At 53.3% G+C, this 27,077-nt stretch overlaps 1 protein-coding gene across 3 annotated transcripts in view; it reads left to right on the forward strand.

The window, feature by feature from the left end:
- LOC145337606 (basal cell adhesion molecule-like) overlaps positions 1 to 27,077 on the forward strand; it is a 125,284-nt gene that overhangs the window by 53,582 nt on the left and 44,625 nt on the right. For 2 of the 3 annotated variants that reach the window (XM_080182401.1, XM_080182400.1), the window contains exons 2-5: positions 14,781 to 14,908; positions 16,827 to 17,043; positions 22,246 to 22,316; positions 24,375 to 24,471. In XM_080182401.1, coding sequence (XP_080038527.1) covers positions 14,781 to 14,908; positions 16,827 to 17,043; positions 22,246 to 22,316; positions 24,375 to 24,471 — 513 coding nt within the window. Of the gene's footprint in view, positions 1 to 8,367; positions 8,402 to 14,780; positions 14,909 to 16,826; positions 17,044 to 22,245; positions 22,317 to 24,374; positions 24,472 to 27,077 lie in introns of those variants that run through there. The other variant, XM_080182402.1, reaches the window with a different exon arrangement.

The raw sequence follows: 27,077 nt of genomic DNA on the forward strand, positions 1-27,077 counted from the left end.
CTCCCCCTCGCTCACACACTCACTCTCTCCCTCTCTCTCTTACACTTTCTCTCTCTTACACTCTCTCATTCTTACTCTCTCTCTCACATTCTCTGTCACTCTCTCTCCTCCTCTCTCACACTCTCTCCTCTCTCACTCTTTCCCTCTCTCTCTTACACTCTTTCTCACTCTCTTTCCCCCTCTCTCTCTCGCACACACACTCTCTCCCTCCCTATCTCCCTCCTACACTCTCTCTCCCTCTCTCTCTTTCACACTCTCTCTCTCCCTCTTTTTCTCTCACACACTTTCCCTCCCTCTTTCTCTCTCTCTCTTGCACTCTGTCTCTCACACTCTTTCTCTCCCTCTCTCTCTTCACACTCTCTTTTTCTCTCTCTCTCCCTCTGTCCTCCTCTCTCTCTCTTCCTCCCCACCTCTCTCTCCCCCCCCCATCTCTCTCTGTTTCTCTCTCTCTCTGTCCCCCTCTCTCACCCCCCTCCTTGTCTCTCTTTCTCTCTCTCTCTCCCCCTCTCTCTCTCTCCTCTCTCCCCCTCCCCCTGTCTCTCTCCCCCCCCCCGTCTCTCTCCCTCCCCCTGTCTCTCTCCCCCTCCCCTGTCTCTCTCCCCCCTCCCCTGTCTCTCTCCCCCCTCCCCCTGTCTCTCTCCCCCCTCCCCCTGTCTCTCTCCCCCCTCCCCCTGTCTCTCTCCCCTCCCCCTCTCCCTCCCCCCTCCCCCTGTCCCTCTCTCCCCCCTCCCCTGTCTCTCTCCCCCCTCCCCCTGTCTCTCTCCCCCTCCCCTGTCTCTCTCCCCCCTCCCCCTGTCTCTCTCCTCTCCCCCTCCCCCTGTCTCTCTCCCCCCTCCCCCTGTCTCTCTCCCCCTCCCCCTGTCTCTCTCCCCTCTCTTCTTATCTCTCTGTCCCCTCTCACTCCCCCCTCTCTCTCTCTCCCCCCCACTCTCCCTCTCTCTCTGTCCCCTCTCTCTGTCCCCTCTCTCTCTCTGTCCCCTCTCTCTCTCTGTCCCTCTCTCTCTATCTCCCACCACTCTCCATCTCTCTCTCTCTCCCTGTCCCCTCTCTCTCACCCCTCCCTCTCTCTCTCTCCCTGTCCCCTCTCTCTCTCCCTGTCCCCCTCTCTCTCTCCCTGTCCCCTTCCTCTCTCCCCTCCCTATCTCTCTCTCTCTCTCTCTCTCTCCCCCTCCCTCTCTCTCTCTCTCTGTCCTCTCTCTCTCTCTCTGTCCCCCCCTCCCTCTCTCTCTCTCTCTGTCTCTCTCTCTCTCTCTGTCCCCCCCTCCCTCTCTCTCTCTCTCTGTCCCCCCCTCTCTCTCTCCCACCTCTCTCTCCCACTCTCTCTCTGCCCCCCTCCCTCTCTCTCTCTCTCCCCCACTCTCCCTCTCTCTCTGTCCCCTCTCTCTCTCCCCCTCTCTCCCACTCTGTCTCTCTCTGCCCCCCCTCTCCCTCTCTCTCTCTCTCTGTCCCCTCTCTCTCCCACTCTCTCTCTCTCTGCCCCCCCTCTCCCTCTCTCTCTTCTCTCCCCCACTCTCCCTCTCTCTCTGTCCCCCCCCCTCTCTCTCCCTGTCCCCCCCCTCTCTCCCCCTCCCTGTTCTTGCTGCGATCTACAGGAGGGTGATGTGGGCAGTAGGCAGGGCTGATTTGTCCTGCTCCCAGCCCGGATCCCACCTCCATCCCAGAGCCGGGAGAGTTTGTCTGCGGCTCGCCCAGCTCCGATCGGGCAGGTTGGGTCTTGTGAGTTGCCCCTGGAGAGAATTCCTCGCCTGCAGAGCCAGGCGGAGAGCGGGATTTAATTGGAGTCAGTTCCAGGTGTTGCTGCAGACACTCACCCAGCTATTTTCCACAGTGTCTGTGCCTTGTTGGCCGGTATTGCTTCATCTCGTAACCCCCCCACCTGCTAAACCAGACGGTGCGGAGAGGGCCCCTGGCCAGCAATGCCAGCCACTGAGCAGTGCCCAGCCTGGCTAAACATGGAAGGGATGCAGTGGGCCGGCAATTTGACTACAGTATGCTTCACAATCGGATCCGGGCTCCCTAGCAACCTGCAGGCTTTTGCAGTAGGCCCGCACGGCCTTCGGGGGGACAGGGCGAGGCAGTGGTGGGGGGGTGGTTGGAGGACAATTTTATTCTCATTCCCTATCTGGGCACCTTCACGCCGTGGGCACCATTCACCTCACTGGGAGCCTCGGTGAGGTGCTGGAACTTTTACCGTGTATTCCCGTCGCGATTCTGTCGCTGCGACGGGGCCCCCAGTGTCCAGAAGCGGTGAGAAATCGAGGGGCTCGGCAAGTGTTTTAAATAATAGGAAGGATGTTGTGAAAATGAATCATAGAATTCAATCACGGAATCCCTACAGTGCCGAATGAGGCCATTCAGCCCATCAAGCATGGACCAACCACAATCCTATCCAGGCCCCATCCCCGTAACACCACATTTTTACCTGGCTAACTCCCCTGACACGAAGGGGCAATTTAGTGTGGCCAATCCACCCAACCCGCACATCTTGGACAATTAAGGGGCAATTTAGTGTGGCCAATCCACCCAACCCGCACATCTTGGACAATTAAGGGGCAATTTAGTGTGGCCAATCCACCCAACCCGCATATCTTGGACAATTAAGGGGCAATTTAGTGTGGCCAATCCACCCACCTGCACATCTTGGACAATTAAGGGGCAATTTAGTGTGGCCAATCCACCCAACCCGCACATCTTGGACAATTAAGGGGCAATTTAGTGTGGCCAATCCACCCAACCCGCATATCTTGGACAATTAAGGGGCAATTTAGTGTGGCCAATCCACCCACCCACACATCTTTGGATACTCAGGGGCATTTTAGCACGGCCAATCCACCTAACCCGCACATCTTTGGAGTGTGGGAGGAAACCAGAGCACCCGGAGGAAACCCACGCGGACACGGGTAGAATGTGCAGACTCCGCACAAACAGTGACCCGAGCCGGGAATCGAACCCGGGGTCCCTGGCGCTGTGAGGCAGCAACGCTAACCACTGTGCCCACCGTGCTGCCCACCATTGAAAGGGTGTGGGGTGGCATGATGGCACAGTGGTTAGCACTGCTGCCTCACGACGCCAGGGGTCCGTGCTCGACTCCCGGCTTGGATCCCTGCCTATCCAGAGTCTGCATCTTTCTCCGCGTCTGCGTAGGTTTCCTCCGGGTACTCCGGTTTCCTCCCACACTCCGAAAGATGTGCTGGTTAGGGGTGCGTTGGCCGTGCTAAATTCTCCCTCAGCGTATCTGAACAGGGGCCAGAGCGTTGCGACTTGGGGGATTTCCACAGCAACTTCATTGCAGTGTTAATGTCGGCCTACTTGTGACACTAATAAACTTTAACAAAAGATTTACAAGGATGTTACCGGGACTGGAAGGTTTGAATTATTGCGAGAGGCTGGGATATTTTTCCCCTTGGAGTGTGGGAGGATGAGGGGTGGCGTTATAGAGGTTTATAAAATCATGAGGGGCATTGATAAGGTGAATAGCAAAGGTCCTTTCCCCAGGGTAGGGGAGTCCGAAACTAGAGGCCGTAGGTTTAAGGTGAGATTTAAAAGGGACCTGAGGGACAACTTTGCCACACAGAGGGGCGATGAGTGTCTGGAATGAGATGCCAGAGGGGGTGGATACAATAGCAACATTTAAAAGACATTTGGACAGGTACATGAATGGGAAAGGTATAGACATGGGCCAAACGCAGTCAAACGGCACTCGTTCAGTTTTGGAAACCTGGTCGGCATGGACGATTTGGCCGTGGGGCCTGTCTCCGCGCCGTCTATCTCTACGACTCAATCACTGGCAGTGATAGCTTGAGGGGTTCAGGGAAGGTCTGGAGGGGGTAACTTGGATCCGAGGGCACAGCCTCCGAGTTAAGGGTACGACCCTTTAGAACCGAACGAGGAGGAATTTCTTCAACCAGAGGGTGGTGAATCTGTGGAATTCATTGCCACAGAGGAGGCCAGGTCACTGAGTGCATTAAAGACGGAGATAGATAGGTTGTCGATTGGTAAGAGATCCAAGATTACGGGGAGAAGGCCGGAGAGTGGGGTTGAGAAACTTATCAGCCGTGGTGGAGTGGCAGAGCAGACTTGATGGGCCGAATGGTCTCATTCTGCACCTATATCTTTTGGTAACTGGGAGTGAGACACCAGGAGTGATGAATCGAGGGGTTCTGGGAGCATCTGGAGGGAGTGACTGGGGTGAGACACTGGGAGTGATAAAGTGAGGGGCTCGAGGAGTGTCTAGAGGGAGTGACTGGGAGTGAGACATCAGGGAGGGTTAAATCAAAGGCCTCGGGAGAAGAAGGGACTGGTTCTCTTGTTGGCCTTCCCTCTGGAATAGCACAAGTAACTGAATCCGGGAGTCTTAAACTTAATCCTGGCTGGAAGGAGGAAAGGTGGAGATTTAAAACCTTAATTTATGGTTGCTTTGAGTCTGAAAGGATTACAGGCCGGAAGAATGTCAATGAGTTGTGGTGGAGGGTGAGAATTGAGGGTAACACCTGCTCAGAATAGGTAAATATTATTCTTTTTTGAAAAAACCAAATGGGTGTGTTTCCAAAGAAAAAAGAACTAAAGAGTCGGAGGCTGGAGGTGAAAAGAAAAGCCTTTTGAAGAAGGCTTTGATGTGGTATAAATCAGTCGCGGTTTACCTATTTTTTAAAAATAGGTCTAAATTAAAGGTTGCCTCGCTGTCTGAGCCTCCAGTGTCTCGCGTCTCGATGTTCTACAAAGGGGGAAAACATCACACAATCAAAGTTAGGCCCCCAATTCTCCCAGCGTAGGCCCCGGTACCTGGGCCCTCCCTGGTTACCGTGGCGATTTGAGCAGCGCAAGGCCTGTTGCGCAGGCTTTCCCTTAAAGTCAAGGTATAGGGGGTGGAGAGTTACGGGATTGGGGTGTGGTGCAGGGGAGGAGTGAAGGCCCCCCCGCCCCACCACCCCCCCCCCCCCCACCCCACCCACCCCTCCCCCCCCACCCCCTCACCCACCATCATGCATGAGGGAACCGTCCTTTTCTTCTGACTTGGAACAAATAAATCAGCCCGGGTCATTCTGCTCCGATAGCCACGTCTCCAGCGGAGCGCGTACAGGGAGAGATGACGGAGGGAGGGAGTGAACGATCCGCTGGCTGGCCTCCTCCTCGGCCTACTGACACTCTCCAAGCAATGCTGAACCGCAAATTCTGCACCCCCCCCCCCCCCCCAATCTTAATGCCACCCCCCCACCACCACCACCAGAAGTGGGTGGGGAGAGTTTGAAGAGCAGCCCTGCGCCTGAACTGAGGCCCATGCGGCAGTTTCCCATTGGCCCAACTCCACCTTGTGCTGGAAAGTGGGCAATTTGACCGAGTGTGGCGTCGCCGCGTGGCTTGCAAGGCAAAGGGTGGCGAAGGAACGTTTTGCCGGACCGGTTCTGCGCCTCACAGGGGTTGGCGAGGATTCCGTGTGGCCATCCTGGCTGGTATTTGTTGACATGTCGCCCCTCGATGGGTATGTGTTAGGTTCCACCACCGCCCCCCCCCCTTGCTGTTTTGAACATGTTGCTCGCTGTTCACTGGAGGGTCACACAGTCGAGGAATTTTACAGCACAAAAGGAGGCCCTTTGGCCCATCAGGTCTGTGCTGGCTATCAAACACCAATCTATTTCCAATCCAATCTCCTAGCACTCACCCTCGCTTTGTCTGCTACGGCAGTTCAAGTGATAGAAGGAGACCATTCGGCCCGTAGGTCTGTACTGACCACACCCTCTTCCCATCACCCCTCATATTTACCCTGCTAGACAGCGGGAGGAAACCCACGCAGGCACGGGGAGGATGTGCAAATTTCGCAACGACATTTCACCCGAGGCCAGAATTGAACCTGGGTCCCTGGCGCTATGAGGTGGCAGTGCTAACCACTGTGCCACCGTGGTGCCTCTAGTGAATCTCCTCTGCATCCTCACCAGCGCAATCACCTCCTCCCTCCAGTGTGGAGGTCAGAACCGCACACAATACTCTAGTTGTGGTCTAACCAGCGTTTAATACAGATCCTTCATAACCTCCCTCCTCTTATATTCAGTGACTCGGCTGCTAAAGGCAAGGTCTCTTTGGTCCTCTGTACTTCCTAGTGTGGCACTGTTCATTGTGTATGCCCTTGCCTTGTGAGTCCCCTACCCTGAGATGACCCTCCTCCAGGGTTTGACGGCTGGAGTCCGAGCTGCCCTGTCGTAGCTCTGCCTCAGCCCGCTGACCCCACTCCCCCACCGCCCAGACATCTTTAACACTTTCACCCACTTCTTTCTCATCTTCTCCAATCTCCTCTGCTATATATTTAAGAGGTTGTGTGCTCGCTTCAAGAGCGATGTCACTGGGGTGCTACTAAGGCTTGGGTAGGCACGGCAACATCACTTTCGATAAACTCGCAGTGTGTTACTTTATCTTTTCCTTTTAGTTTGAAACACAGAATGTGACCTCTGCCCTTCCCAGGTACACTTCCCGGATCATTCCCCCTTTTCCGTTCCTCAGGAAATCACTTCTCTTTTCATGGACACTGAACTGTATCTCCTTACACACTGAGTGCCCAGCCCTGAGCCTGTGTCTGATATCCAGCGGGGCTGCTGTACTCTGCAGGGGACAGGGAACCCGGGGAAATTATCACCCTCCCTCCCCCCGTCTCTCTCTCTCTCTCTCAGACACCGGTGATTAATAGTTGCAGACACAGCATCAACGTTCAAAACAAACTTGATGAGTTGATCAGAGTCCTTTCCCCACCCTCTGTGCACAACAATTCATCCCAACTCATAACTTCACCCGTATCTGCTCTGCTGACTTTTCTCATCCTCATCCCCTACAACCGTCCCTATCTCTGTAACCTCCTCCAACTCCTACACCCCTCCCTATCTCCATAACCTCCTCCAGCCCCTACAACCTTCCCTATCTCTGTAACCTCCTCCAACCCCTACACCCCTCCCTATCTTTATAACCTCGTACAGCCCCTACAACCCTCCCTATCTCTGTAACCTCCTTCAGCCCCTACAACCCTCCGTAACCTCCTCCAGTCCCTACAACCCTCCCTATCTCTGTAACCTCCTTCAGCCCCTACAACCCTCCGTAACCTCCTCCAGCCCCTACAACCCTCCCTATCTTTATAACCTTGTACAGTTCCTACACCCCTCCCTATCTCTGAAACCTCCTCCAGACCCTACAACCCTCCCTATCTCCATAACCTCCTCCAGCCCCTACAACCCTCCCTATCTTTATAACCTCGTACAGTTCCTACACCCCTCCCTATCTCTGTAACCTCCTCCAGCCCCTACACCCCTCCCTATCTCTGTAACCTCCTCCAGCCCCTACAACCCTCCCTATCTCTGTAACCTCCTCCAGCCCCTACAACCCCTCCCTATCTCTGTAACCTCCTCCAGCCCCTACACCCCTCCCTATCTCTGTAACCTCCTCCAGCCCCTACACCCCTCCCTATCTCTGTAACCTCCTCCAGCCCCTACACCCCTCCCTATCTCTGTAACCTCCTCCAGCCCCTACACCCCTCCCTATCTCTGTAACCTCCTCCAGCCCCTACACCCCTCCCTATCTCTGTAACCTCCTCCAGCCCCTACACCCCTCCCTATCTCTGTAACCTCCTCCAGCCCCGACAACCCCTCCCTATCTCTGTAACCTCCTCCGGCCCCTACAACCCTCCCTATCTCTGTAACCTCCTCCAGCCCCTACACCCCTCCCTATCTCTGTAACCTCCTCCAGCCCCTACAACCCCTCCCTATCTCTGTAACCTCCTCCAGCACGGGCAAACTTCCTCCAATTCTGGCCTTTTGAACATCCCCCTGATTCCCATCACTCCGCCATTGGCAGCCGTGCCTTCAGCTGCCTTGGGGTGGGGGAGCAGTGGGGGTCTAAGCTCCAGAATTCAGATTAACCTCTCCACCATTCTCTCCTCTTTCAGAGTCTTGTCAAAACCTTCCTTTTTGCCCAAGCTTTTGGCCAACTGTGTCTTGGGCACTGTTTGTCCTGTCTTCGATAATGGCTACTTCTAACGGTTGGGAGGATTTGCAGTGTTTAAGGGTCTCAATCAATGCCAGTTGTTGTTGTGTGAGTCACGCCGTGTATCAGTGCCTTGTGACAAGCTCCCTGCTCCTGTGATTTCAGAATCAGGCTGTATTTTGTCCACTGTACTACAGTATTTGGCATCACTCAAACATTGTGTGAATGAGTCAGCTGTCTTGTCTCTGACACTTGCTTCAAGGTCCCAGTGCTTTGACCTTGCTGGTTTGGTTTTACTTTGATTTGGATTTGTTATTGTCACATTAATACAATGAAAAACTTGCGCAGATAAAGCATACCCTGCAAACAGAAAGAAAGCAGAGTGCAGAATCTAGTGATACAGTCAAAGCTCGAGTGTAGAGAAAGGTCAGTTTAATACAAGGTAGGTCCATTCAAAAGTCTGACAGCAGCAGCAAGTCCCACATTGCCCCCGCTCCCTGTGGGAGTGAGTCCCACATTCTCCCCACTCCCTGTGGGAGCGAGTCCCACATTCTCCCCACTCCCTGTGGGAGCGACTCCCACATTCTCCCCCACTCCCTGTGGGAGTGAGTCCCACATTCTCCCCACTCCCTGTGAGAGCGAGTCCCACATTCTCCCCACTCCCTGTGGGAGCGACTCCCACATTCTCCCCCACTCCCTGTGGGAGCGAGTCCCACATTCTCCCCACTCCCTGTGGGAGCGAGTCCCACATTCTCCCCACTCCCTGTGAGAGCGAGTCCCACATTCTCCCCACTCCCTGTGGGAGCGAGTCCCACATTCTCCCTCACTCCCTGTGGGAGCGAGTCCCACATTCTCCCCACTCCCTGTGGGAGCGAGTCCCACATTCTCCCCACTCCCTGTGGGAGCGAGTCCCACATTCTCCCCACTCCCCGTGGGAGCGAGTCCCACATTCTCCCCACTCCCTGTGGGAGCGAGTCCCACATTCTCCCCACTCCCTGTGGGAGTGAGTCCCACATTCTCCCCACTCCCCGTGGGAGTGAGTCCCACATTCTCCCCACTCCCCGTGGGAGCGAGTCCCACATTCTCCCCCACTCCCCGTGGGACCGAGTCCCACATTCTCCCCCACTCCCTGTGGGAGTGAGTCTCACATTCTCCCCACTCCCTGTGGGACCGAGTCTCACATTCTCCCCACTCCCTGTGGGAGCGAGTCCCACATTCTCCCCACTCCCTGTGGGAGCGAGTCCCACATTCTCCCCACTCCCTGTGGGAGCGACTCCCACATTCTCCCCCACTCCCTGTGGGAGCGAGTCCCACATTCTCCCCACTCCCTGTGGGAGCGAGTCCCACATTCTCCCCACTCCCTGTGGGAGCGACTCCCACATTCTCCCCCACTCCCTGTGGGAGTGAGTCCCACATTCTCCCCCACTCCCTGTGGGAGCGAGTCCCACACTCTCCCCCACTCCCTGTGGGAGTGAGTCCCACATTCTCCCCACTCCCTGTGGGAGCGAGTCCCACATTCTCCCCACTCCCTGTGGGAGCGAGTCCCACATTCTCCCCACTCCCTGTGGGAGCGAGTCCCACATTCTCCCCACTCCCTGTGGAAATGAGTCCCACATTCTCCCCACTCCCTGTGGAAATGAGTCCCACATTCTCCCCACTCCCTGTGGAAATGAGTCCCACATTCTCCCCCACTCCCTGTGGAAATGAGTCCCACATTCTCCCCACTCCCTGTGGGAGCGAGTCCCACATTCTCCCCACTCCCCGTGGGAGCGAGTCCCACATTCTCCCCACTCCCCGTGGGAGCGAGTCCCACATTCTCCCCACTCCCCGTGGGAGCGAGTCCCACATTCTCCCCACTCCCCGTGGGAGCGAGTCCCACATTCTCCCCACTCCCCGTGGGAGCCAGTCCCACATTCTCCCCACTCCCTGTGGGAGCGAGTCCCACATTCTCCCCACTCCCTGTGGGAGCGAGTCCCACATTCTCCCCACTCCCTGTGGGAGCGAGTCCCACATTCTCCCCACTCCCTGTGGGAGCGAGTCCCACATTCTCCCCACTCCCTGTGGGAGCGAGTCCCACATTCTCCCCACTCCCTGTGGGAGCGAGTCTCACATTCTCCCCACTCCCTGTGGGTGCGAGTCCCACATTCTCCCCCACTCCCTGTGGGAGCGAGTCTCACATTCTCCCCACTCCCTGTGGGTGCGAGTCCCACATTCTCCCCCACTCCCTGTGGGAGCGAGTCTCACATTCTCCCCACTCCCTGTGGGAGCGAGTCCCACATTCTCCCCCACTCCCTGTGGGAGCGAGTCCCACATTCTCCCCACTCCCCGTGGGAGCGAGTCCCACATTCTCCCCACTCCCTGTGGGAGTGAGTCCCACATTCTCCCCACTCCCTGTGGGAGCGAGTCCCACATTCTCCCCCACTCCCTGTGGGAGCGAGTCCCACATTCTCCCCACTCCCCGTGGGAGCGAGTCCCACATTCTCCCCACTCCCTGTGGGAGCGAGTCCCACATTCTCCCCCACTCCCTGTGGGAGCGAGTCCCACATTCTCCCCACTCCCCGTGGGAGCGAGTCCCACATTCTCCCCACTCCCTGTGGGAGCGAGTCCCACATTCTCCCCACTTCCTGTGGGAGCCAGTCCCACATTCTCCCCACTCCCTGTGGGAGCCAGTCCCACACTCTCCCCACTCCCTGTGGGAGCGAGTCCCACATTCTCCCCACTCCCTGTGGGAGTGAGTCCCACATTCTCCCCACTCCCTGTGGGAGCGAGTCCCACATTCTCCCCACTCCCTGTGGGAGTGAGTCCCACATTCTCCCCACTCCCTGTGGGAGCGAGTCCCACATTCTGTCCATTTCCTGTGGAAATGATGTTCTCCTGAATTCCCCATTGGATTTATTAGTGACTGCCTCATATTGACACTGGCAGCCAATATCCAGGATTGTCCATATGTATCCGAGAGATGTGTGTGTGTGGGTGAAAGAGAGTGTTATGTGACTGTGTGTGAGCGTGTGTGTCTGTGTGTGTGTAAGAGCGTGTGTGTGTTAGAGAGAGTGTGTGTGTGTGTGTGTGAGAGAGAGAGTATGTGTGTCTGTGTGTGTGTGTGTGAGAGAGAGCGTGTGTGTGTGTGTTTAGGCAGTGGGGGCTGGAGGGGAGGAGGTTTGGGTGTGCTGTGCGAAGACTGATTCAGACAGTGAAGACACACAGACGCTGGTGACAGGATGATTAAACAGCTGAGGAGGAGAGCCACAGGAATCATTTTCAAACTGGGACACCAGCTCCAATAGAGAGCAGCTGGGGAGGGGGAGATTGCAGAATCAGAACAGCGATAAATATATAAGGATATCTGTACAGCAACATTCAAACAGTGGATAAGCCACAAAGTGAGACAAACTCATGCACTGATTCGAACACACACACTCTCTCTGTCTCTCACATACTCTCACACATTGCCTTCCACTTTCTCCCACTCTCTCTCACACACACACACACTGTTGTACAATCTCCCTCTGCCTCTCGCATACTCTCACACATTTTCTCCCGCTCTCACACACACTTTCTTACAAAGACACAATGAAACTCAGTCTCTCACATTCTCATTTTCACACTCAAACTCAATCTCACTCTCTCACTTTCTCACACACACACTCAAACTCAATCTCACTCTCTCACTTTCTCACACACACAGTCAAACTCAATCTCACTCTCTCACCTTCTCACACACACACACTCAAACTCAATCTCACTCTCTCACTTTCTCACACACACAATCAAACTCACTCTCACTCTCTCACTTTCTCACACACACACAAACTCAATCTCACTCTCTCACTTTCTCACACACACTCAAACTCAATCTCACTTTCTCACACACACAATCAAACTCACTCTCTCACACAATCTCACACACACTCACATACACACTCAAACTCAATCTCACTCTCTCACTTTCTCACACACACACTCAAACTCAATCTCACTCTCTCACTTTCTCACACACACAATCAAACTCACTCTCACTCTCACTTTCTCACACATACACTCAAACTCAATCTCACTCTCTCACTTTCTCACACACACAATCAAACTCACTTTCTCACACAGTCTCACACACACTCACATACACAATCAAATTCAATCTCACACACACACACTCTCACACACACAGTCAAACTCAATCTCTCGTACTCTCTCACTCCGTCTCACTCTCTCATGCTGTCTCACACACCCTCTCATACTTCCCCACACTCTGTCACACAGTTTCACACTCACTCTCTCTCACACACTTTCACATTCACCCTCTCTTGCAGCCCCTAAGTCTGGAGATGGAACAGGCGGAGACTGGGATAATTGTCAGGAAATAATCACAACAACTCCCAACTCATTAAATCTAATAGAGAAAGAGGCTTCAGACGGATGGGATCTGCTACCTGGGAGAGTGCGGGGTGGGGGGATGGTTGGGGAGGAGCAGGGATAAGTAGGAAGATCAGAGCCAGTGTCACTGAGAATTTTCAGTGTGACAGCTTTCATCCCAATTGCTGCCTCCTGGGCACTCGACATCTCCTCTCTGTCACATTGTCTGATCTCTCTGTATCCCTGCCGTCACTCGCACTTTGTCTGATGTGTTTAGTTACAATTCAGACAGGGTTCCCCTTGTAACTCACTCAGGCAGGATCAGTCACACTGCTTCCACAGTGGAGAATTATACTGTCTGTGTGTCTGACTCTGTCTCTCCCACTGACACACTCCCTCACACACTCCCCTCGCTCCCCCTCGCACACACACACACACACACAAACACAGACACTCACGTACACTCAAACACACTCAAACACTCACACACACACACACACACTCACCCACACATAAACACACATTCTCATAAATACATACACAACCACACGCATGCAACACTCCCTCAGTACTGACCCTCTGACAGTGCGGCACTCCCTCAGTACTGACCCTCTGACAGTGCGGCACTCCCTCAGTACTGACCCTCTGACAGTGCGGCACTCCCTCAGCACTGACCCTCTGACAGTGCGGCACTCCCTCAGCACTGACCCTCTGACAGTGCGGCACTCCCTCAGTACTGACCCTCTGACAGTGCGGCACTCCCTCAGCACTGACCCTCTGACAGTGCGGCACTCCCTCAGTACTGACCCTCTGACAGTGCGGCACTCCCTCAGTACTGACCCTCTGACAGTGCGGCACTCCCTCAGTACTGACCCTCTGACAGTGCGGCACTCCCTCAGTACTGACCCTCTGACAGTGCGGCACTCCCTCAGTACTGACCCTCTGACAGTGCGGCACTCCCTCAGTACTGACCCTCTGACAGTGCGGCACTCCCTCAGTACTGACCCTCTGACAGTGCGGCACTCCCTCAGTGCTGACCCTCTGACAGTGCGGCACTCCCTCAGCACTGACCCTCTGACAGTGCGGCACTCCCTCAGCACTGACCCTCTGACAGTGCGGCACTCCCTCAGTACTGACCCTCTGACAGTGCGGCACTCGCTCAGTACTGACCCTCTGACAGTGCGGCACTCCCTCAGTACTGACCCTCTGACAGTGCGGCACTCCCTCAGTACTGACCCTCTGACTGTGCGGCACTCCCTCAGCACTGACCCTCTGACAGTGCGGCACTCCCTCAGTACTGACCTTCTGACAGTGCGGCACTCCCTCAGTACTGACCCTCTGACTGTGCGGCACTCCCTCAGCACTGACCCTCTGACAGTGCGGCACTCCCTCAGTACTGACCCTCTGACTGTGCGGCACTCCCTCAGTACTGACCCTCTGACAGTGCGGCACTCCCTCAGTACTGACCCTCTGACAGTGCGGCACTCCCTCAGCACTGACCCTCTGACAGTGCGGCACTCCCTCAGCACTGACCCTCTGACAGTGCGGCACTCCCTCAGTACTGACCCTCTGACAGTGCGGCACTCCCTCAGTACTGACCCTCTGACAGTGCGGCACTCCCTCAGTACTGACCCTCTGACAGTGCGGCACTCCCTCAGTACTGACCCTCTGACAGTGCGGCACTCCCTCAGTACTGACCCTCTGACAGTGCGGCACTCCCTCAGCACTGACCCTCTGACAGTGCGGCACTCCTTCAGTACTGACCCTCTGACAGTGCGGCACTCCTTCAGTCCTGTCACTGGGAAAGTCAGCCTCAATCGAGGGCTCAATTTTTACTGGACTCGAACCCAGAACCATGTGACTCCGAGGCAAAATATTTCCCACTGATCAGCGTCTGGAACTCTGACCGTTGAAGGGTTGCTAGTGTTTTCCCGGGATATCCCGGAATGATTGTCTAATTCCTGAGACATGACTGAAGGTGAGCTTCACTGGGAAGAACGGGAACATTTTAAGAATGACATTGCGTTCTCATTGTCTTCAAGGATTAAAAATTGAAACGTAGACGATAGGAGCAGGAGGAGGCCATTTGGCCCTTCGAGCCTACTCCACCATTCACCGCCATCATGGCTGATTGACCAACTCAACAGCCCAATCCTGCTTTATCTCCATGACCTTTGATCCCATGCTCTATCCCGCTGCCTCTTGAATACATTCAATGTTTTAGGATCAACTACTTCCGGAGTCAATTTGTTGACCGTTCGATGGTCTCCGATCAACCCATAGTTGGTGAAGGGTTTGTTTGCTCTCTGATTGGTGTAGACCGGGCAGCCAATGGCAGATAAGCTTGCTGGGTAGGATCTGGGCGGGGCCTGTTGCCAGGCAACGGGATCCTCAGTGAACCGCCCGTGAACATTGGCACTCCCGTTGCATTGTGGCCCTGACGCCAATCTCTCTCTCTCTTTCCGCTGCAGGGTGCCTGGGCTCCGTGGTTCTCTCCGTTCCAGGGCAGGTGGACGCCGAGGTGGGAAAGCCGGTGAAAATCCCCTGCACCCACACCATCACCGGCTCCACCGGCAACGTGATGGTGGAATGGTTCGTGGTACGTTTCAACAGGGCTCGGGAGGCGAGGGGAGTCGGCGTCTCGAGGGATGCGGGGGGGGGACTTCGCTGGGGAGAGGGAGGGGAGAGAGGGGTGAGGCTAGGTCCAGGAGGAAGTGACCGAGAGGCCTGGACGAATGGAACAGGAAACGGCCTTTGTCCTCAGAGATCAGGAGCCAACTCTGCATTCAAAGAACAAAGAAAGTTACAGCACAGGAACAGGCCCTTCAGCCCTCCAAGCCTGAACTAAAGCCCCCTACCCTTCCAGGAACCATATGCCTGTATCTCCATTCGATTCATGTATTTGTCAAGATGCCCCTCAAACTCACTATCGTATCTGCTTCCACTACCTGCCCCAGCAGTGAGTTCCAGGCACCCACCTCTCTCTGCGTAAAAAAACACTTGTCACGTGCATCTCCCTTAGACCTGTGGACCTGCCTCTCCCCAGCTAAGGGCAATAATTTCTCCCTCTGGACTGAACCCTCTAACCATCTCAAACAGCACAATGAGATGACCTTCCTGAATCAACACGTGATTATCAGCCTCATTCATCTACACTGTACTCGTGATTAAATTCATTCATCCAGCACTCCCCTCAACCACTCCCTCCCCCCCGCCTCGCCAACCCCCCCCCACCTGCCTCACCCTCACTGGGAACCCGGTTAGCCCGTCAGGCTGGCATTCAGGCTCGCCCAGGGCGGCATTGTCTTTCTGAGCTGTGCTGGGGGCAGGTGTAAGCCCCTGTCACCCTCCCTTAATCTGTAACCCCCACCAGCCCCACAACCTTCTATATACCTGTAACCTTCTCCAGCCCCTACAACCCTCCCTGTTTCTGTAACCTCCTCCAGCCCCCAAAACCCTCCCTATCTCTGTAACCTCCAGCCCCTACACCCCCCCCATCTGTGTAACCTCCTCCAGCCTCTATAACCCTCCCTATCCCTGTAACCTCCTACAGCCCCCCCCCATCTGTGTAACCTCCTCCAGCCTCTATAACCCTCACTATCTCTGTAACCACCTCCAGACCCTATAACCCTCCCTATCTCTGTTACCTCCAGCTCCAACAACCCTCCCTATCTCTGTAACCGCCTCCAGAACCTATAACTCTCCCTATCTCTGTAACCTCCTCCAGCCCCTACACCCCTCCCTATCTCTGTAACCTCCTCCAGCTCCTACAACCCTCCCTATCTCTGTAACTCCCTCCAGCCCTTACACCCCTCCCCATCTCTTTAAGCTCCTCCAGACCCTATAGCCCTCCCTATCTCTGTAACCTCCTCGAGCCCATATAACCCTCCCTATCTCTTTAACCTCCTCCAACCCCTACAACCCTCCCTACCTCTGTAACCTCCAGCCTCTACACCCCTCCCTATCTCTGTAATCTCCTCCAACCTCTAAAAGCCTCCCTATCTCTGTAACCTCCTCCAGCCCTTACACCCCTCCCTATCTCTGTAACCCCCTCGAGTCCCTATAACCCTCCCAATCTCTTTAACCTCCTCCAGCCCTTAGAGCCCTCTTTATCTCTGTAACCTTCTCCAGCCCTGACAACCCTCCGAGATCTCTGCGCTCCTCCAATTCTGGCCTCTTGAACATCCCCCAGTTTCCATCGCTCCGCCATTGGTGGTCATTGCCTTCAGCTGCATGGAGGGGCCTCGAATCTCTGAAATTCCCTCCCTAATCCTCTCCACCTCTCTCCCTCCTCCTTCAAGAAATTCCTTCAGACTGACATCAGCGTGAAGTATTTTCGTTATTGGACATATCGCTCGGCTACTTGGGGGTTAGGAAAAATGTCTCAGGAGGATTTTATTCAGCAGAAGGCACAGCGTCACTCAGAGACGTAGCATGTTAATACGTCTTTCTCTTTTGCCCAAATCCCTTCTCTCCACCCCCCCCATCCACCCCTCCCTCCCTCCCTTCCCACATAGGTAAATAAAAATGGACAGCGAACACGGATTGCGTACAAAGATGCCACCAGCGTTGTGACGGACCCCGCCACGGACTACAGTGACCGCGTAACCATGGACGACGATGACACCCTCTCCATCAGCCGGGTGCAGCTGATGGATGAGAAGACCTTCCTGTGCCAGGTCGTCGCCGGCGCAGCGGGAAGTCAGGAAGGAAAGACCGAGCTGCGAGTATTTGGTGAGGGAACGCTCGGCAAGCCGAGAGGCTGGACTGTCACTCGGGCCAAGGCATGGGGGTAGCCTCCATGTTACTGTGTAGATTCTAGAGCAGCCTGGGCTTGTGGCTGGTCAGGAGACTGAGGGGGAGGCTTACACCACACACCATCCCAATGGATCAACCCCCTTCCCATTCTACACCATCCCAATGGATCAATCCCCTTCCCATTCTACACCATCCCAATGGATCAAACCCCTTCCCATTCTACACAATCCCAATGGATCAAACCCCTTCCCATTCTACACAATCCCAATGGATCAACCCCCTTCCCATTCTACACCATCCCAATGGATCAAACCCCTTCCCATTCTACACAATCCCAATGGATCAACCCCCTTCCCATTCTACACAATCCCAATGGATCAAACCCCTTCCCATTCTACACCATCCCAATGGATCAACCCCCTTCCCATTCTACACAATCCCAATGGATCAACCCCCTTCCCATTCTACACAATCCCAATGGATCAACCCCCTTCCCATTCTACACCATCCCAATGGATCAACCGAGAGGCTGGACTGTCACTCGGGCCAAGGCATGGGGGTAGCCTCCATGTTACTGTGTAGATTCTAGAGCAGCCTGGGCTTGTGGCTGGTCAGGAGACTGAGGGGGAGGCTTACACCACACACCATCCCAATGGATCAATCCCCTTCCCATTCTACACCATCCCAATGGATCAAATCCCTCTCAATTCTACACAATCCCAATGGATCAAACCCCTTCCCATTCTACACCATCCCAATGGATCAAACCCCTTCCCATTCTGAACCATCCCAATGGATCAAACCCCTTCCCATTCTACACAGTCCCAATGGATCAAACCCCTTCCCATTCTACACAGTCCCAATGGATCAAACCACTTCCCATTCACTCCCACTGTACGTAATCCCAATAGATTAAACACCTTCCCATTCATTCCCATTCTACACAATCCCAATGGATCAAACTCTTTCCTATTCACTCCCATTCTACCTCATCCCAAAGTATCAAACCTCTTCCCATTCACTCCCATTCTACCAAATTCCAATGGATCAATCCTCTTTCCATTCATTCCCAATTTATGTAATTCCAAAGGATCAATCCCCTTCCCATTCATTTCCATTGAACACAATTCCAATGGTTCAAACCCTTTCCCATTCACTCCCATTCTACACAATCCCAATGGATCAAACTCCTTCCCATTCACTCCCATTCTACACAATCCCAATGGATCAAACCCCTTCCCATTCTACACAACCCAAAGATTTTCAGAGTCGGTAAAAAGTTAAAATTAAAGTTTATTTATTAGTCACAAGTGAGGCTTACGTTAACACTGCAATGTAGTTACTATGAAATTCTCCTAGTTGCCATGTTCCGGAGCGCCACACACTTTTCGGACTGTGGAAGGAAACTGGAGCATCCAGAGGAAACCCACACAAACACAGGGAGAACATGCAGACTCCGCATATGGAGTGACCCAAGTTGGGAATCGAACCTGGGTAGCTGGCGCTGTTTTCACAGTTCAAAAGACGTGCTGGTTGGGTGCATTGGCTATGCTAAAGTCTCCCTCAGTGTACCCGAATAGGCGCCAGGGTGTTGCGACTAGGGGATTTTCACAGTAACTTCATTGCAGTGTTAACATAAGGCGACTTGTGACATTAATAAATAAAACTTGAAAGCTGGTGGAATTTAAATTCAATAAAGATATCTGGAATTAAGAATCTACTGATGACCATGAAACCATTGTCGCTTGTCGGAAAAACCCCAATGTCCTTCAGAGAAGGAAATCTGCCATTCTTACCTGGTCTGGCCTACATGTGACTCCAGAGTCACAGCAATGTGGTTGAATCTCAACTACCTTCAGACAACAAGGGATGGGCAATAAATGCTGGCCAGCCAGCGACACCCATGTCCCAGGGATTGAACAAAAAAAAATATCCTTTGGCTCATGAAGGAGTTTGTCTTACGAGGGAAGATTGGACAAGTTGGGCCTCCATCTGGAGTTTAGAAGAATGAGAAGTGACCTTCCGGAAACTCTTCAGACCCTGATGGGATCTTATCCCACCCCCCACCATCCCGTGGGAGCAATCAGAACAAAACGGGAGTTGCGGGCACTGTTTTAAAAAGAAGGGTTCTCCCATTAACTTTGTTCATTAGTGTCACAAGTAGGCTTACGTTAACACTGCAATGAAGTTACTGTGAAAATCCCCTAGTCGCCACACTCCGGCGCCTGTTCGGGTACAGTGAGGGAGACTTTAGCATGGCCAATGCACATAACCAGCGCATCTTTTGGACTGTGGGGGGAAACCCACGCAGACACGGGGAGAATGTGCAGACTCTGCACAGATGGTGACTTTGATTTGGTTTGATTTATTATTGTCACATGTATTAGCATTGTTTCTTGCACATTATACGGACAAAGCATACCATTCATAGAAAAGGAAAGGATCAGTGCAAACTGTAGTGTTACAATCATAGCTAGGGTGTAGAGAAAGATCGACTTAGTGCGAGGTAGGTCCATTCAAAAGTCTGACAGTAGCAGGGAAGACGCTGGGAATCGAACCCAGGTCCCTGGTGCTGTGAGACAGCAGTGCTAACCACTGTGCCACCGTACCGCTGCAGTTAGAGATGGAGATGAGGGGAGTGTTTTTCTCTCAGAGGGTCATTTGCCTGTGGAGATCTCTCTCCCCCTCTCCGGCGACTATTTCTTTTTAAGACGAAGTTAGGGGGAGTTAAAGGGCGCAGAGGGTAGTCAGGAAGGTGCAGTTGAGGCCACAGGGAGATCAGACGTGACCTCATTGAGTGGCGGAGGAGACTCGAGAGGCTGAGTGTACAGCTGTTCCAAATTCGCATTTCCCCCTTTTAGTTTTGCACATTTCCTGAGTCTGCAGGCATTAGCCATTTTCCACAATGTCGCAATCTGCCCGTCCTATTAATAACCCTCATGCAGATGTAACATGTCACAACATTTAGGCGGGCAGAGGTCAAGGGGAGGTGATGGCCTTGTGGTATTATCGCTAGATTATTAATCCAGAAACTCAGCTAATGTTCTGGGGACCTGGGTTCGAATCGTGCCACGGCAGACAGTGGAATTTGAATTCAATAAAAAATATCTGGAATTAAGCATCTACTGATGACCATGAAACCGTCATCGGAAAAACCCATCTGGTTCACTAATGCCCTTTAGGGAAGGAAATCTGCTGTCCTTACCTAGTCTGGCCTATATGTGACACCACAGCAATGTGGTTGACTCTCAACTATCCTCCAAGGGCAACTAGGGATGGGTAATAAATGCTGGCCAGCCGCTGACACCCATGTCCTATGAATGAATTGAAAAGAGGTCCCTTCTTTAGCTTTCCATTAACAGGTGGACCTACATTATGGGCAGCACGGTAGCCCAGTGGTTAGCACTGCTGCTTCACAGCTTCAGGGTCCTGGGTTCGATTCTCAGCTTGGGTCACTGTCTGTGTGGAGTTTGCACATTCTCCTCGTGTCTGCATGGGTTTCCTCTGGGTGCTCTGGTTTCCTCCCACAGTCCAAAGATGTGTGGGTTAGGTTGATTGGCCATGCTAAAATTGCCCGTGGGATGTGTAGGTTACAGGGATTAGCGGGTAAATGCATGGGGATAGGCCCTGGGTGGGATTGTGGTCGGTACAGACTCGATGGGCTGAAGGGCCTCTTTCTGCACTGTAGGGTTCTATATTCTACATCTTGACATGCTGTGGCATTCGGACACTCAGCTAACATTTATCAGTTGGTTATACAATTGAATAAAGTTAATTTACTTACCACATGTAGGCTTACATTAACACTGCAATGAAGTTTCTGTGAAAATCTCCTAGTCCCCACACTCCGGTGCCTGTTCGGGTACAGTGAGGGAGAATGTAGCATGGCCAGCCCACCTAACCAGTACGTCCTTCGGAGGAAGCCCAGAGCACCCGGAGGAAACCCATGCAGACACGGGGAGAATGTGCAGACTCTGCATAGACAGTGACCCAAGCCAGGAATTGAACTTGGGCCCCTGGAGCTGTGAGAGGCTCACCATTGTGCCACCGTGCTACCCATATCTCTATACTTCTGACATATATTCATTCAAAATAAAAAAATAAATCCTTTGACCCTGGTCCCACATACAATTGAGAGTGTAAAACTTGACCTCAGATAACTGAGGATGAATCTTACTGTCCCACCCGCCACGGGAATCGGAGTGGGAGAGGGGTGGAACGTGAAAAGGTCCGCTGAACTCGGATTTTCCAGTTTCAAGGTGAGCCAGGGTGGAAAATCCTGCTCCTAATCTCAGTTCCCTATCCGCAACTGAGTAACTGGGCTACAGCGTGAGTAACACTGCAATCTTAGCATTATCTGAACAATATTAACCATCATGCTTTGATGCTTGGCCTTATCGTAACCATCAATAAGACTTGTGCAGTTGGTGTTCAAATCCGATTATCGATAGCTCACGAATCCCACATACAGCATTTGTTTTGATTGGATTTGAATTGAATAAAAAATATCTGGAATTAGGAATCTACTGATGACCGCGAAACCATTGTCGGAAAAACCCATCTGGTTCACTAACCTCCTTCAGGGAAGGAAATCTGTCGTCCCTACCTGGGTCTGGCCTACATGTGAGTCCAGGGCCACAGCAATACGGTTGACTCTCAACTGCCCTCCGAGGGGGCAATTTGAGACAGACGCACACCTGGTGAATGAATAGAAAGGAGCTTTGGTGGGTCGCTGCGGTGCATCTTGTAGCTGGTACCCACGGCTGCCACTGTACATCGGTGATGGGGGGAGTGGATGCTTGTGGAGGGGGTGCCAATCGGTTGGGGAAGCTTTGTCCTAAACATGCTCCTGTTTCCTGATGAGTACGAGTCAAAAAACTTTGGCAGAACTTTCTTTTCATGGGTGTTTAAGACGTGTACATCTGGCTCAGAAAAAAAATGTTGAATTTCATTTTAATTTGGAAGTGAACTATTGACCCCAGCATTGTTTGATTGCCAGGGTGGTAGGGGTGGTATAACATTGTTCGGGGCACACTTGGTAGTGTTGTGTTCGGATTCCTAATTCCAGCCTTCCTGGAATTTCCGAATGGCTGATAGTTGTTCACTCTGAAACACTAATTCAACAGGTTAAAGTCTTTATTTGCCCTGGATTTCTCACTCATTATCTATCATTTGCAGATGCCCCCCAGCACCCTGAAGTGGACTATAACCGAGCTATCTTATCAGTGACAGAGCGGGACCCGTCTGAGGTAAGGCAAGACTCTGGCCCGCACCCCCCTAGGCTCGGAACGCTTTCAAGCTCTGGCTGTCTCCGATATCAGAGGGAGAGGGGTTGACCACGCCTGGCGGAGTCTCTCAGACCGTGAGGGACCTGGCCAGACATGGATGGAGGGGAGTAAGAGGGTGACCCGAGATTGCACGCGGCAGGCCGTTTGGCACAGTGGGTTAGCGCTGCTGTCTCACAGGGATCCGGGTTCGATTCCCGGCTTGAGTCACTGACTGTGCGGAGTCTGCACATTCTCCCAGCTTGCAGGTGCAGCAGGTGGTCAGGAAGGCAAATGGGATGCTGGCCTTCATAGCGAGGGGGATTGAATATAAAAGTAGGGAGGTCTTGCTGCAGCTGTATGGGGCACTGGTGAGGCCGCAGCTGGAGTACTGTGTGCAGTTTTGGGCGCCGCACCTGCGCAAGGATATTTTGGCCCTGGAGGGAGTGCAGAGGAGGTTTACTAGGCTGATACTGGAGTTGAGGGGATTGAGCTATGAGGAGAGGCTGAATAAACTAGGCTTGTACTCGTTAGAGTTTAGAAGAACGAGGGGAGATCTCATTGAGACGTATAAGATGATGAATGGGATGGATAGGATAGAGGTGGAGAGACTCTTCCCGCTCAAAAAAGACAATAGGACTAGGGGGCACAACCTCAAGATAAAGGGGGGGCAGTTTAGAACGGAGTTGAGGAGGAACTTCTTCACTCAAAGGGTGGTGAATCTCTGGAATTCTCTGCCCGTTGAAGTGGTGGAGGCTGCCTCGCTAAATATTTTGAAGACGCGGGTTGATGGGTTTTTGATAAGAGAGGGGATTAAGGGTTATGGGGAGAGGGCGGGAAAGTGGAACTGAGCCACGACAGATCAGCCATGATCTTATTGAATGGCGGGGCAGGCTCGAAGGGCTAGATGGCCTACTCCTGCTCCTATTTCTTATGTTCTTATGTTCTTATGTCTGCGTGGGTGTGCTCTGGTTTCCTCTCACAGTCCGAAAGGCATGCTGGCTAGATGCTAAATTCTCCCTCAGCGTGCCCGAACAGGCGCCAGAGTGTGGCAACTAGGGGATTCTCGTAGTAACTTCATCGCAGTGTTGATATAAGCCTATTTCCAATCATAGAATCCCTACGGTGCAGAAGGAGGCCATTTGGTCCATCGAGCTTGCACAGACAACAATTCTACCAGGCCTTACCCGCGTAACCTCACATATTTAGTCTGCGCGTCCCCCTGGCACTAAGGGGCAATTTAGCCTGGCCAATCAACCTAACCGGCACACCTTTGGAGTGTGGGAGGAAACCAGAGCACCCGGAGGAAAACCCACGCAGACACGGGGAGAATGTGCAGTCTCCACACAGACAGTGACCCCGAGGCCGGAATCGAACCCGGGTCCCTGGTGCTGTGAAGTAGCAGTGCTAACCACTGTGCCACCGTGCCGTCCAGGCACAGAGTGTGGGAAATTGGAGTTTAGGTGGAAGGTCAGCCATGATGGTAGTGAATGGGGGGAGGTTGTCTCAATGGGCTGAGTGGCCTCTAGCGGCTGCTATTTCCCGTGTCCACAGCAGGGTTTGCCTCTAAAGGGTAAGGTGTTGAGTAAAGGGGAATGGTATTGTCATTAGATAAGTAACCTGGACGCCCAGGATCAGGTCTGGGTTCGAATCCTGCCCCGGCAGAGGGTAAAATTTTAAATTCAATTTAAAAAATCTGGGAATTAGATCTAACAATTGTCAGAGAGACCCGTCTGGTTTACTAATGTCCTCTTTAGGGAAGGAAATCTGCCGTCCTTATGTGGGTCTGGCCTACGTGTGAGTATTCTTAACTGCCCTCTGAAATGGCTGAGTGAGATACTCAGTTCAAGGGGCAATTAGGAATGGGCAATAAATGCTGGCCCAGCCAGCGATGCCCACATCCCGTGCGTGAATAACAGGAATTGAGTTGGCGCTGTAACGTGACGTGGTGGGCGAGTGGGCGTGGCTAACTGATGGGGGGAGGGTTAGCTCCGGGGCATTAGTTATCCGTGTCTGACCCCCTCACCTCTCTTTGCTTTGTAGATTGGTACATGCACGAGCAGGAATGGATACCCTGCACCCTCCATTTCCTGGTACAAGGATGGGATCTTGCTGCCCACTGTCACCAGCAGTAATGACAGTAAGTCGACAGACGGGTACCGGGGGGGGCGGTGTGTTACCTCGGCCAGACAGCCCCACGCACCGTCTCATCTCACCCTCCTCTCCACCCTCGCTCCGTCTCCCTTCCCTCTCTCTCCGCGTCACCCGTTTCTTCCACCTCGCTTTCTGTTCTCCCTCCCTCCCTCGGCCTCGCTCCTGTTACTCCTCCGCACGCTCTGAGCCTCCCCCTCTATCACTCTCCTCTTCTCCTTTCTTTTCCTTTGACACGCTCCCTCACTTCCTCTCCGCACAAGCTTTTGCTCCCTCTCTGTCTCACATTCTCTCTCTCTCTCTCTCTCCTCTCGCTCTGTCTCTCTCTCACCCTTTCTATTTTCTCTCTGACGCTTCCTTTCTCTCTCCCCCTCTCCCTCTACACCCTCTCTGGCACCTTCTCTCCTTCCCTTCAGCTCGCTTTCTCATTCCCCCTTTCCCTTCACCCTTCACTCGCGCTCTCCACAACTCTCTCCCTCATTTTCTCTCCCTCCATTTGCCCTCTTGCTTTTGCCTTCATCTGCTCTCTCTTTCCCTCTCCTGTTCTCTCGTTCCCTCTCTCCCTCCCTTTTCGTCTCATTCTCCCTCTCCTGCTCTCTCTTTTCTCTCTCTCCCTCTGTCTCTCTTTCCGCTCTCTCTTTCTCTCTCTATTTCTCTCTCTCTGTCTCTCTCTATTTTGCTCTCTCTTTCTCTCTCTATTTCTCTCTCTCTGTCTTCTATTTCCTATTTCTCTCCCTCTCTCCCTCCCTCTCCTTCTCCCTCTCTCCCTCTCTCCCTCTCTCTCTCTCTCCCTCTCCATCTGCCTCTCCCTCTCTCTCTCCCCCTCCTTCTGCGTCTCCCTCTCTCTTTCTCTCTCTCCCCCTCCCTCTGTCTCTCCCTCTCTCTCCATCTCTCCCTCTCTCTCTGCCTCTCTCTCTCTCCCTCTCTCCATCCCTCCCTCTTTTTCTCCCTCTTTTGCCCTCTCTTTCTCTCCCCCTCTCTCCCTCTCCATCTCTCCCTCCCTCCCTCTCTCACCCTCTCTTTCTCTCCCTCTCTCCCCCCCTCTGTCTCTCTCTCTTTCTCACCCTCTCTCCATCCCTCCCTCTTCTCTCCCTCTCCCACCCTCTCTTTCTCTCCCTCTCTCCCCCCCTCTGTCTCTCTCTCTTTCTCACCCTCTCTCCATCCCTCCTCCCCAACCTCACCCTTATGCCAGTCCATCTCCCGGGGTTGGAGAGAGGGAGGGAGTGAAAGAGAGAGAGAGAGAGAGGGGAAAATGAGACAGAGGGAGAGAGAGAGAGCAGAAGAAAGAGATAAAAGAGAGAGAAAGAGAACCGGAGATTTGGTAGGTTTGGAGGAGTAAAGGTTTGAACGTCTCGATGTGTGGGGGGGGGGTGGTGTGCAGTTTGCGGGTGTCCCACTAAGCAGCAGTCCACAGAAGCAGATGTACGTGTCTGTTCCCAGACAGGATTGTGTCAGGCACACATTCAGCCTCTATCCCCCCCCAACCCCCTCCCCACCCCCACTGCAATCCCCGCCACCCCCCCCCCCCGGCCCTGGAGTCTGGGGAAATGGGCTCAGACACAGTGAGGACAGATGGCGAGATCAGCTGTGACCCTCTTTGATACTGGGTGAGCCAGGAAGCCTTGGGGATACGGGCTTTGAACCAGCGCGCACACAGCTGAGGTAGGACACCCCCCCCCTCCCCTCCCCTCTTCTCCCCGGGGGACAGGGGGATGTGGGACGTCCTGATGGATATCTTGGAGTCTGGCCCTGCGTCTAGACAATGCAGCATGGGTAAGTTCCGCTCCATTGTGGTGTCTGACTGCTCCGAACTGGAGCTTACTCCAATCCCCCCGCTGCTGCCAATCCAAATTTACATGTTTAACTCGTCAGCATCCCCCCACCCGCTCTCTGTGTCTCCCTGTCTCTCTCTCTCTTTGTCTCCCTGTCTCTCTCTCCCACTCTCTCTCTGTGACTCCCTGTCACTCTCTCTGTGTCTCCCTGTCTCTCTCTCTCTCTGTCTTTCTCACTCTCTGTCTCTGTGTGTCTCTGTCTGACTCTATCACCCTGTCTGTCTGTCCCTGTCTGTGTGTGTGTCTCTCTTTCTCTCTTGCTGTCTCTGGATCTCTCTCTCTCTCTTTCACATTGTCTCTCGCTCTCTCTCTCACTCTCTGTCTGTCTCTGTGTCTCTGCCTGATCTCTCGCTGACTCTCTTTCACTCTCTCTTTCTCTCTGTCTAGTTCACTCCCTCTGTCTCTCTCTTTGTCTCTCTCTCTCTCTGTCTCTCACTCTCTCTCTCTGTCTCTCTCCTTGTTTTCCTCTCTCTGGCTCTCTTTGTCTCTCTCTGTCTCTCTTTGCCTATATCTCTCTCTCTTTCTATCACTCCCTCCTTATTTTTCTCTGCCTCTCTCTCTCCTCTCTCTGTTTCTCTGATTTTCTCTGTTTCACTTTCCCTCTCTCTGTCTCACTCTGCCTCTCTTTGTCACTCTGTCTCTTTCGTCACTCTGTCTCTCTCATCACCCTGTCTCTCAGTCTATCTCTCCTTTGTCTCTCTCTTTCATTCCCTCCTTATTTGTCTCTCTCTCTTCCTGTCTCTCTCGCTCTGTTTTTCTTTGT

This window comes from Carcharhinus amblyrhynchos, unplaced genomic scaffold, assembly GCF_965287045.1.
Source record: "Carcharhinus amblyrhynchos unplaced genomic scaffold, sCarAmb.v2.hapA scaffold_53, whole genome shotgun sequence".
NCBI classification, from domain to species: domain Eukaryota; kingdom Metazoa; phylum Chordata; class Chondrichthyes; order Carcharhiniformes; family Carcharhinidae; genus Carcharhinus; species Carcharhinus amblyrhynchos.